A 12,725-nucleotide genomic window follows, 5' to 3' on the forward strand; every position below is an offset into this window, starting at 1 on the left:
TTTAATCTACATTTTTTTTCCTCACTTTAAAGGGTCCTGATTATAGACTTTACAAGAGTGAACCAGAATTAACAACTGTAGCAGAAGTTGATGAATCTAATGGAGAAGAAAAGTCTGATCCTGTTTCAGAGATAGATTCTGTAACTAAAGGTCAGCTTTTAACTTTTATGTAGTACAAATGGAAGTTTTCTTATTACTCCTGGTATCACTTTTAAATTTTTGTCTTTCACAGTTTAAAGCTAAGAAGTCTATAATCCTCAAAATTTTAACACAGTATACTTAGTCACACTAGTTTTAGAAGTTATTTTTAAGTAATTTTCCATCCTCTTACATAAAACATCTACTCATATTTTTATTAGCATCTCCAGGTCTTAAAGTTCAACTCTGGAAACTTTTTTTAAAGACATGTCTAGAGAGGACAATGAAATAAATAAATGAGGAAATAAGGTGGCATATTTCAAATTCCCAAGTAATCTCTTTTTGAAATATTATAATGACTGCCTCATTTTTCTACCTTTTTCTCTAGAATTATGTCTTTTAATATTTCAGTAAGTGGTGGGGTTTTTTCCTACCATGTGGTAGATGTGTGGTTTTAAAATGAAAAAAAAAATGCTTGGAAAATAGTCTAATATGAATATCTACTACCATCTTTACATAATAGGTAACTCCATTTTACAAATTATAATTCTTTGTGAGAGAAGAGTTTAGTTGAAAGTATATTCTGCCCAAATATAAATAGTCTTAATCATCAGTCACACCACCCCACTACCCAGCCCCCCCCCACAAAAGCATTTTTTCTTTCTCTGCATTGCATTATGCTGGTTGATCAGCATACATGAATAAGAAGACATAGCTTAATCCTCTAGGAGTTTATGACACTGTTGCACACAAGACATCATTAAACTTTGTGTAGGGGCAGCTAGGTGGCACAGTGAATAGAGCACCAGCCCTGGAGTCAGAAGGATCTGAGTTCAAATGCGGCCTCAGACACTTGATACACTTAGCTGTGTGACCTTGGGCAAATCAATTAACCCCAATTGCCTTGCCTTCCCCCCTCCAAAAAAAACCCAAAACTTTGTTTAAATAAAGTAAATCATTTCCCATTTATGTAAAAGATAAGTCCATTTAGTGAATGGAGCCTGAAGAAGAAGTTGTATTGATTTAATGAGGATGAAATTCCTACTAATTAGGGAAGACATCAAAACCCCCAAAATTGCATATTTGTGCCCTATTCCATTCTTGTTTCTGACTCCTATGCAGTCATAATACTTTATCCTGAGGTATATGTAATACCAAGTACAACTCAGTTCATTTCCCAAGTTTAAAAATTATCTAATAAGTGACTTTATAAAGTTGATTTAATTCAAATACAGTGTGGTTTCCTTAACTTTAAGAAAAGAAGGGAAAAAAAAGTTGTGTCTTCATTCTTCTCATTTCCAATTCCATCTATTCACAACCAAAATAGATGCAGAATCTGAGAACTTCTTCATCTTTGTGAATCTTTGTTTACATATAATTAATTTGCATGACAATTAATTGCTATGTTTGTCAGCTATCTTTTTAAAATAATTACATAAGACCAAAGAAGGTACCAAATTAAGTACAAAATTTGAGGTGCTACATAGCTTTCAGTGGGATTGGTTTTTGAATAAGCATAGTCACATTTAAAATTGCAAGATTTAACGTAATTTAAATTCAACTATTGCTGTCTTATTCAATAAGCATTCTCAGAGTTAATGTACAGTTCTAAAATTAGCTATCTGATAGACTATTCTATGCCTAACTGTGATACTCTGCTGTATTTTTTATTTCATTTTGATGTGGCTAATGCAGATAACAACCCATCTATCCGTTACTATCAATCCTCTGTGACTCTTGTCTCTGGATTCTTAAAAATACCAATATGCCAGAGAGCTGCCTCTAGACCAATGATGTTAGACTCAAATAGAAACAGATTTGTGACCTGAGTTCAAATTTAGCCTCAGACACTTGACACACTTACTAGCCATGTGACTTTGGGCAAGTCACAACCCCAATTGCCCACCAAAAAAAGAAAAGAAAAAAGAAACAGATCTGTGAAGGTAGCATATTGGCTTTTATAAAAACCTACAAATTAACATTATCTGTGTTGTACTATATTTTTTTTTTTAATTTAAACATTTCCTCATTACATTTTAATCTGGTTCACCACATTTGGAAATTTTGTTGCCCTAAGTCTTATGCCTCTATTCTAGATCATTGGGGATTCTTAAACGGGTTCACAAACACACAAGTTTCAGTTCATGGTTTTGTTATTGTAATATTTTGGTCACTATAAATGGTTTCCTTTGTAATACTTGGTATTTAATTTATTATTTAAAAGCATTATTCTGAGCAGAAGTCCCTAGTTTTTACAAGAATGCTTAAAGGGGTCCATGACCAAAAAAAGAAGGCAAAGAACTCCTATTCTAGGTCTTTAGTGTGCTAGAAAATGTACAATATAAATTGATTCTAAATAATAGAACGTATGTTACACATTTCAAAATCATTTCATCCAAAAAACAGCAGTCAAAAGAAAATAATTTAGTAACAATGTGAGATTATTTTAGAGATGTTGTGAATCTCCATGAAGCAGTCTCCCAACCCTGGACTTATGGAAAGTACAAGAGTGTGCATTCTGCTTACCCAAGATTTAGGTTGCAGAATTGACACTTACCCAAGTTCCTTGAGTTTATAATGATTTAATGAATGACTATCTAAAATGTATTTTAGTCCATAGTACTAATGGAAGTTTCCTTATTAATCCTGGTATCACTTACAAATTTTTTTCTTTCACAATAGATTTCATTTAAGTAATGGGCTACAGAGGATTCAGGATATCACTTAACTCCTCAAGATCTTGATTTCCTCATCTCTCCCAAATTCTGGGCAGACTATACTATCAAATTAGCTCTGTGACCTAAAGAAAGTCACAACCTCCTTGTGTTACAAATTCCATATATAAAAAATAAGTAACATATTACTTAGTTTGCTTTAGAGAGTTTTCATGAGGATAAAAAAGGGCCAATACATAGTATTTCAGAAAGCACTTTTAAAAGTTTAATATGTATATATAAATATTAATCGATGCTGTTATTGTTATGTAATTGATGTTTTTCAAAATAAAAAATAGTAATGATAGCAGGTGCTATCCACTTTTTTAAAAATGCGGTACCTGGGGCGGCTAGGTGGCGCAGTGAATAGGGCACCAGCCCTGGAGTCAGGAGGACCTGAGTTCAAACCCAGCCTCAGACACTTGACACACTTACTAGCCATGTGACTTTGGGCAAGTCACTTAACCCCAATTGCCCTCCAAAAAGCAAAAAAAAAGTTAAAAATAAAAATGCAGTAACTACCTTTAAATAAAAAATCCTAATTTAATACAAAGAGAAAATAGGCATCAGATTTTTCTTATGCCTCCCATTAATGTAACCAGCTAATTTGTTTTTAATTTAACCTTAAATCATGTCACTATCATTGGCTAATGAAATAGTGTACTGCTACTTCATTTTTCTTGACTTTTTTGGGCCAGATCCAGCATTGACTATTTTAAAATGTAAATAAATTCTAGTATTACAAAGAAAAATGTCAACTTTTATGATAGTTGCTTTGTAGGAATTGTTCCTGTTTGTTTCTTTTTTTTAGGTTCACATTTTCCTGTTGGAGTTGTACCTCCCAGAACCAAATCTCCAATGCCTGAGTCTTCAACCATAGCCTCTTACGTAACCTTAAGGAAAACTAAGAAGATGATTGATACAAGAACGGTATTTAAAAAGCAATTAGTTAATAGATAGAATGTAATCTTTAGCTTTCTGTTTCTCTGGTTTCATGGAGAAATTTTTTCATATATAACCAAGATAAAGTGGCATTCTTGCTTAAAAAAAAATCCATAGGTATTTCTGAATTACAGCCAATCCATTATCCATTCAAGAGCATGTGAGCTTCTCAGTGTATCCCAGTATCTAACTGCTACCATATACCCCAGCCTGCATTCTGAGACTTTTATTACTAATAAGCATTCCTCTAAGGTAAAATAGCTTTTTCCAATAGCCATTTTTAGAAGTTCGCCCTAAACACTGACCATTCTAAAGGTCTGCAGAATGAATTTGTGGAAAGAAAATCCCAGAAACCTAGGTCTTGCAAATTAGATAAGGACCTACCTCAGAATCCATTTGAACTGACATATGCTGATGAGTCTGGGGAGGCTCACAATTTGATAATGCCAAACGAAGCTCCTCAGGCCCCCCTCAGCCTCCAAAAATATCCAGTTCAGGCCAGGACAGAAGCCTTCTCAGAACAAGCAGTCTAATACTCGGCTTTTGTAAGAGCACCAGCCCCAGAGTCGGGATGACCTGAGATCGAATCTGGGCTCGGACACTTAGCACCCACCCAGAAACACCTGGCCGTGTAACCTTGAGCAAGTTACTTAATCCCAGTTGCTTAGGGGCAGCCAGGTGGCACAGTGAGAAAGAGCACCAGCCCCAGAGTCGGGATGACCTGGCATCGAATCTGGGCTCTGATACTTAGCACCACACCCAGAAATAACTGGCCGTGTAACCTTGAGCAAGTTACTTAACCCTAATTGCTTTAAAAAAAAAAAAGTACATGATTGGGGTGACTAGGTGGCACAGTGAATAGATCACCTGCCCTGGAGTCAGGAGGACCTGAGTTCAAATTTGGCCTCAGACCCTTAACACTTACTAGCTGTGTGACCTTGGGCAAGTCACTTAACTCCAATTGCCCAGCCTTCCCCCCAAAAAAAGCAAAAAAAAAAATGATTTTTAAAACACTTTGTTTCTGTTTTTGGAGTTCTAATCAAGAACTGTTGCAAAACGATAGATTTCAAATTATATCTGCAGGACCTGAGTTCAAATGTGGCCTCAGACACTTAACACTTACTAGCTGTATGACCTTGGTAAACAAAAAATATATCTGAATTTTCTTTTTAAGATAGATTCTAATATTGATGACATATGTTACGTATAATTGGTGAGAGATAAATAATCATGTTCAGGTATGTATAATGTAGATTTATGGTACAATTTCCTTTATTTAAATAGATTTATTTAACAGAAGTGTTGTCATAAGGAGGAAAGTGGCTTACCCACTATCACAAAGCTAGCAGATGTCTGAATCATTCCATGTTATACCACAGTACCTCTGTATCATATGGAAAAAGACGCTACAGGGGTAGCTTAGGTAGCCCAATGAATAGAGCACCGATCCTGGAGTCAAGAGGACCTGAGTTCAAATCTGGTCTCAGACACTTAACACTTACTAGCCATGTGACCTTGGGCAAGTCGCTTAACCTCAATTGCCCTGCCTTCTCCCCTCCAAAAAGAAAGAAAAAAAAAGATGCTACAGAAATACCAAGTTCCATAAAGTAGTCAGTCAGTGCTTATTAAGTGCCTACTATGTGCCAAGAACTGCACTACATGGTCAGGATACAAAGTAAAACAAAAGATGGCCCTGCCCTCAAGGAGCTCCTTGGTCTAGTGGAGAAGACAGGATGCAGACAATATATAGGGAAAAGCTCTGCACAGGATAAATAGGAAATTATTAGCAGAATCAAGAGGGATTGGGAAAGACGTAGAAGATGGGATTTACTTGGGTCTTGGAGGAACCACAGGAGGTGGAGATGCGGAGGAATAGCATTCCAGGCATGGAGATCAACCATAGAAAATGCCTACAACAGGGAGGAGGCCAGTGTCACTGAATTTAAGAGTATGTAGTGGGGAGTAAGGTATAAGAAAACAAGAAAGGCAGAGGGGCTTTGACTGCCAAACAGAACATTTTATATTTGCTCCTGGAGGTAATTGGGAGCCATTGGAGTTTATTGAGTGGGGGTGGGGGTGATATGATCAGACCTGCATTTTAGGAAAATCACCTCAGTGGCTGGATAGATGAACTGGAGTGGGGAGAGATTTGAGCAGGCAGACCTACCAGCAGGCTGTTAACCGTGAAGTAGTTAAGAAGTAAAAGAGAAGAGGGCCCAGGACAGAATCCTGTGGGACACTAATGGTTAAAGGGCATGATATGGATGAGGACATAGCAAAAGATACTGAAGAGAGGTCATATAAGTAGAAGCAGGACCAGGAGACCTAGAAAGAAGACTATCAAGGAGAAGAGGTAATCAACAGTATCAGTGGCACTTAAAAGTCAAGGAGGGGGGCAGCTAGGTGGAGCACAGGCCCTGGAGTCAGAAGGACCTGGGTTCAAATCCAGCCTCATACTTAACACAAAAAACTAGCCATGTGACCTTGTGCAAGTCACTTAGCCCCAATTGCCCTGCCTTCCCACCTCCAAAAAAAGCAAAAAAAAAAAAAAGATAATAATAAAAATATATAATAAAAAATAAAATTGCCTTCCTTTAAAAAAAAAAGTCAAGGAGGGTGAAGATTGAGAAAAGGTTGTTGAATTTGGCACCTGAGAGATCAGAACTAACTTTGAAAAGAGCAATTTTGGAGGAATCCAAAGATGAGAAGCCAAATTGCAAGGAGTTAAGAAGAGAGGGAAAGAGAAAATGGAAGCACCTATAAAGTGCACAATACTCATCATTTTCCCATCCAAATAAACGACCATTTTCAGCTTCTACAAAGTACCCCAGAAATATTTCTTGTATATGATGGGTTCTTTGTAGCAGATTTAATTTGCATAATTAAAGATTCTTATAATGCACATAGTTCATCTCTTATATCTAGATATTTTATTAGTATAATACCCCTATGAAACACTACAGGTAATATTATCCCCATTTGGGGGGGGGGGGCTTTTCTTGGAAGGCAATTGGGGTTGAGTAACTTGCCCAAGGTCACACAGCTAGTTTTTGTTAGGTGTCTGAGGCCGGATTTGAACTCAGGTCCTCCTGACTCCAGGGCCGGTGCTCTATTCACTGTGCCACCTAGCCACCCCTTATTATCCCCATTTTATAGATGACAAACTCAGAGAGGTTTAAGAACTTACCCCATAATCAAATATCTAGAAATACGAAAAGCAGAACTTCAATCTGTGTCTCTTCTAGCCTCAAATCCATCCTTCTTTCCAACACACTATGCAATTCTGCATTATCAACTGCTTTAATGGTGAAGCTGGAAATAGTGAGCTTTTAGGGAAGATTGAAATCAGTGGATTGTCTTGGAAAAGTTGATTTAATAAGCAACATTATCTTAAAGTGTATTTTATTACAAAAAGATGGTTCCTTAAAAAATCTGGATTAGCTCCTCTGCAAAAGAAGTTCTTAACCTAATGTCCACAGAATCCCAAGGGCTTTGTGGATAGATTTCAGGGGACTAAAATGACATCTTTATTTTCCCTAGCTTCTAACTGAAACTTGTCCTTGGATTATGAATGTTAGACAACAAACATTCTGAGAAGGGGTGCTTAAGCTGCAAAGTAGTGCCAGCATAGCCCATGACACAACAAAGGTGAAGAACCACTCTTCTAGAAGGAATACATTGTCTTCTTTCAATAATACCAGAAGAAAATTATAAAAAATAAAATTGAAAGCCTATATAATTCCCTCATTAAACTATATTATACATTATTGTGTTAAGACACTTATCAAGATTTAAATGGTCATGTTTCTCTAAAACAAAATTGGACTGTCGTGATTAAAGTAGGCATGTTTCTCTAATGCCGTTATTTTAAAAGTCTGACATTGATTTGAAGATATATACTACTAGGCCTTTTTCTTTCTGTCTTTGTTCTGTATAAAACCAGCAGAATCAAGCATCTTTGCTGCAGAATTTGCCTTACATTTTTTAAGTGTGACAGCATATAAAAGAATCAAGGGAGGAAAAAAAGGATTAATGAACATTATATTAGATCTTTTATCTAATAGAAATTATTAGTTGCTTTATTTTAGACCTAACAAATGTGGCAACAACAGAATAATTAATCTCACTTTGTTACCATTTTAAAGTATGATATGAGATTCAGAGAGAGTTTTCCATTTGTAGTGCTTAAAGGGAAAATGAAGTTAAAAATGTTCCTGGGAAGACAATATATCTGAAGACTAAAAATAGCTTTATTCCCAGGCAGCAACTGAAATTTGCATATCTTCATTTCAGTGCAAACTAAACTTATTTTTCGAAGAAATGCAGCCCTTGTTATACATATTGCTTCCTCTCTTGTGCACTTGCTCATATACTAAGTTCTTTCACTTTACCTTTCTCCTTTTTGTGTCTACTTGAATATTATGAGAAGTGTTCATTTTGGGGAGTTAAAAAGGGATGAAAAAATATAAAACTGTAGTTTGGAGGCCAGCTTAACACAGCTGATATTTCCACCCATAAGCTGAGAGAGTAAAAGCATACTAACAGGAAGTCAGAAACCTCTCCTTAGCAATCCAGAACCTTACTTCTACTCTGATTTCTTTCAGATACTGTCTCTCTATAAATTTCTATCAGGTTAAATGTCTCCCACTGACCCAGACCTATAGCAAGTGTTTTTAAATATTAAAACTTTTTTTAAGAATGTTCAGCATCCTCAGACACTTAACACAAAAAAACTAGCTGTGTAACCTTGGGCAAGTTACTTAACCCCAATTGCCCTCCAAAAGGCAAAAAAAAAAAAAAAAAGAATGTTCAGCATCTTTATAATTCTGTTCTGAAAAAGTCTACAAGATAATCACTTTTTTAAATTGAATCGATTGAATTAAATTAAATTGAATGATTTTAAATCTAAAGATAAAAAATACCTCACTTATAATATGTTTTTCATATCTGGCAAGGGAAATACAAATTGGTAGTTTATTGATCCCTGGAATTTTTGTTTTAATACTAATTCTCTTTGCTTTTAAAATGATGTTTCCTGTATTTTGACAAATATTTCTATTCCCTTTTCACTACTGATTAAAAACATTTTAGAATATTTGTATCATTTATCTGTTTGTAACAAACCTTTGATGACATGCATTGATTTTAAATGTACTTGTATAAAAGATTTCTATACTTCACATCTGGGAAAGGCCTTTCTTCGGTTTCCATCTTCCCCCCCCCCCCCAGTCTTTCTGTTTTTTCTTAGGCTGAGTTTTAAGCAGTGATAGAGTTTTGCTTATTGCTAGCCCATTGTTACAGAAATTTGAAAACCACCTAGTTAGATTGATTCCTGAGTCATTTCTGTTTTGGTTTTGCTTACCAGGCAGTGCTATAAATGACCCATGCATGGGAACAGAAAGAAGAGAGGAAATAATGTGTCATCTCTGCAGCCTGGGTTTATAAAGTTTGCTCTGTTTAGAAAGGAGAATTTTCCTCAGTGTCCTTGCTCACATATATTAATTACCATTTCAAAATAGAATAAAATTCTGCCTTTAAGATTAAAAACATTTTGGATGGCTAGGTAGTACAGTGAATAGACACTGGCTAAGGAGGACCTGAATTCAAATCTGGCCTCAGACACTTAACACTTACTAGCCGTGTGAGCTTGGGCAAGTCACTTAAACCCAATTGCCCTGCTTTCCCCCCTCCAAAAAGCAAAAAAAAAAAAAAAAAAAGATTAATAACATTTGAGATCTTCATGTTTCATTTTTAATAGAAAAATGTAACTGAGACACACTTTGCAATATGTTTTATTTTATCCATGCTTTTCAAAAACTGTTGTCTCTTTTTTTCTAATGTTTAAAAAATTATTTCAAGGAAAGGCCTAGAAGTGCAGTGGAGCAGCTGTGTTTGGCTGAAAGTACTCGACCTCGTATGACTCTGGAGGAACAAATGGAAAGAATAAAAAGACGCCAACAAGCTTGCCTAAGGGAGAAGAAAAAAGGACTGACTCTCATTGGTGCTTCAGACCAGTCACCCCTGCAGAGTCCATCATTTTGCAGAGATAATCCATTCAGGGTGATCCAAGTAAATGAAAACTTTTGTTCATTATAGTATGATAAACAGTCCGTTTTTATTGGACTAGTTCATTATAATGCTGTATTACATAATTTTAGTTATATACCCCTCCTTTTATGGTTATGAGCTTCAGAAAGGGTTGGTGATCTTTCCATGGTCACATACTTATAGTAACTGGTACTATAAGGTCTCAAACCCAGTTCCTTTTTCTTCAGATTCCCTGGGGGTTTTTTGCTCTATACCATGTGATCTTTTATGAATGAATGCACTTTTTAAAAATTTCAGAAATTCCATATAAATGTATGATATTGTTGTTTCCCCCTGTTCTCCCCTCTCTCAAATGCTGTGGGTTGTTCTGCATTCTTATTTACATGCATCTAAACTGTAGCAAGAGACAGTCAAAGGCTTCCCTTTTGTAAATATTCTGCTTTCCTTCAGATACTTTTTGCCTTGTATTTATTGCCTTTATCGTCTCATTAACTTTCTAATTTTACTGTGCTACATATTTTCACTTTGGCCTTCTAGAGTACTACCATCTTTGTTCTCTGCTCATCATTGTAAGCATAAGGATATAAGATAGTGAGCCTACTATATATATAGCTCATATCAGATCCGTTTTGAGTGGAAAGTTTTCACGTAATGAAGTTTCACCTGAATGTTACACAGTCACTCTGAATTACAACAGATTAGCTGGTTTCATCAGCTTAAAATTATTCCCCTTCATCATAATAATTAACCCCATTTTCTTGCTTATTAGCAATAGCTGTTACCAATGACTAATTATAAGTTAGTGTAAACTTTAAGATATTGCATTGATGCAAATAATTATTCTTATTTTTCCTGCTCTCAAGGATTAGAGTAGGAATTGAATAAGTGCATATTTCTGCCAGCCACCAAAATGGCTAAGTTTAAAAACTAGAAACAAAAATAAATTATACATATAGCGTGTTCCTTTTATTTCCTCTGACTGATTTTCATTAGATTCTCGTCTCATTTATTGTAGTCTCTGGGCAGGAGAGACAGCTCATTTAAGAATAAAGAAATGTATGTCCTATGAGCCAGGATGTGTCAAGAAAGTTTTAGATGTTCTTTGCAATGTGAATAGACAGTGTATAGATATATTATCCCTTGTAAATCTAAATGTCCAATTTGTTGCACAGAATCAGAGGGATGATTTGATATCAAGTAACATTAAGGAACCGGAGAACATCAGTAGAGAAGACAGTGTTGAAACTAACCTTGAAACTTCTACAGAAGAGGTAGCTCAGCTGAAAGAAGCTATCACCATAGACCCTCAGGAGGAGGATTTCAGTAAAGAGGTACAAAGTTCATTTGAGTAGGGGTTCTCAGAAAGAGAAAATTTTCTATTTGAGCACATAAAGTGACACTTTTAAAAACAAAATTTCAGTTTTATGAACCATTTAAAAATGTATTACTTGCTAACTCCTCTGTCTATTTTATTTTCCCTTCATATCTTTTCCTTACCTTATTTTAGCCTTTCTAGTTCTCTTTTTTATTTTTTTGCTGACAAAAGTTTATTTTGGTCATGCTTTCATTTTACTAATCAAATAACTATTGATTTATAACAATATTGTTTTATAACCTGTGCTTAAAGATTGTAATATTAAAAATAGAACCATTTCACGGAGTTATTCAGAGTTGGAAGAGGCCTCACTCACTGGTCATCTAGTCCAGGCAACTGGGTGATAAAGTAGTTAACATGCTTCAGATACTTAACATCTGCCTGCCTCAGTTTCCTCAGTTGTAAAATGTGGGTAATAATTGCATCTACCTTCCCAAGGTTATTGTGAAGAACAAGGGAGATACAATATGCAGAGTGTTTACACAGTGCCTGGCACATAGTAGGTTCTTAACAAATGCTAGGGGTGGCTAGGTGGTGCAGAGAATAGAGCATCGGCCCTGAAGTAAGGAGGACCTGAGTTCAAATCCAGCCTTAGACACTTAACACTTACTAGCCGTGTGACCTTGGGCAAGTCACTTAACCCCAGTTGCCCTCCAGAAAGCAAAAAAAAAAAAAATGCTTATTTCTTTCTTGTACTGATCAAGTAGTCCCTTACTGCACACTAGACAAGTAGTTATCCAGCTTTACTTGAAGTGCTCTCATGATGTCTCTCCCAGCAGCTATTGCACTTTTGGATAAGTTTCATTTATTAGGAAAATTTTCTTCATTTGCCTCTCTGCAACTTCTACCTGTATTTCTGCCCAATGGGACCAAAGAGAGCAGGATATTTTTCTATTCCACATGACAGCTAACTTCAGTTATTTGAAGACCTGTCTTATCCTCCCCAAGTCTTCTCTTTTCCACACTAAATATTATCTCTTGCTGTGCTTCCTATGACATGAACTGGAGGCTCTACAGTTCCTGCATGTTGTCCCCTAAAAGATCTCTTAAACTGTGGTGCCCCCAACTGAACATGTGTGGTCTGACCAAGGCAAAGTACAATGGGATCATTATTCCTGATGGTTTTCCCTCTCATCATCCAGTCTTTAGCTTTAGTGGCTGATACATCTCATCACATAAGAATCTGGAAATCCACTTAAACCCACAGGTCTTTTTTAGATACCTTCTGTACATTCCCTTCCCCCATTTTATACTTGTGAAATTGACAGGTTTTTTTAGTCATGTAAAGCTTTACATTTATCCCTATTTAATTTCATCCTGAGCCATCCTCTGTCCCCTTCAGTCATCTCCTCTCTCTCTAACTTTCATCTGGTTCTTAAACAATTGGTTCCTTCCTTGCTACTTAAAAGCATTTCTAAATCTCCCTGATCCTTTAAAAAAAAACCTTCGCTTAAACATTATGCTTCCCTCAAAGTAATATCTCTCTCCTTTTCTCAAGCAAACTTCTA

General features: G+C 35.9%; 1 protein-coding gene across 13 annotated transcripts in view; it reads left to right on the forward strand.

Annotated features, from left to right (window-relative positions):
* The window catches only part of PLEKHA5 (pleckstrin homology domain containing A5), a 201,638-nt gene that overhangs the window by 170,745 nt on the left and 18,168 nt on the right, over positions 1-12,725 (forward strand). For 11 of the 13 annotated variants that reach the window (XM_069106176.1, XM_069106159.1, XM_069106160.1 and 8 more), the window contains 4 exons: positions 33-150; positions 3,664-3,782; positions 9,654-9,863; positions 11,015-11,173. In XM_069106176.1, the coding sequence (XP_068962277.1) occupies positions 33-150; positions 3,664-3,782; positions 9,654-9,863; positions 11,015-11,173 (606 nt within the window). The remainder of the gene's footprint in view (positions 1-32; positions 151-3,663; positions 3,783-9,653; positions 9,864-11,014; positions 11,174-12,725) is intronic. The other 2 variants (XM_069106162.1, XM_069106166.1) reach the window with 2 other exon arrangements.

The sequence above is a fragment of the Petaurus breviceps genome, unplaced genomic scaffold, assembly GCF_028583685.1.
Source record: "Petaurus breviceps papuanus isolate PSGF00001 unplaced genomic scaffold, PetGlider_PUasm1.0 78, whole genome shotgun sequence".
Classification (NCBI taxonomy): Eukaryota; Metazoa; Chordata; class Mammalia; order Diprotodontia; family Petauridae; genus Petaurus; species Petaurus breviceps.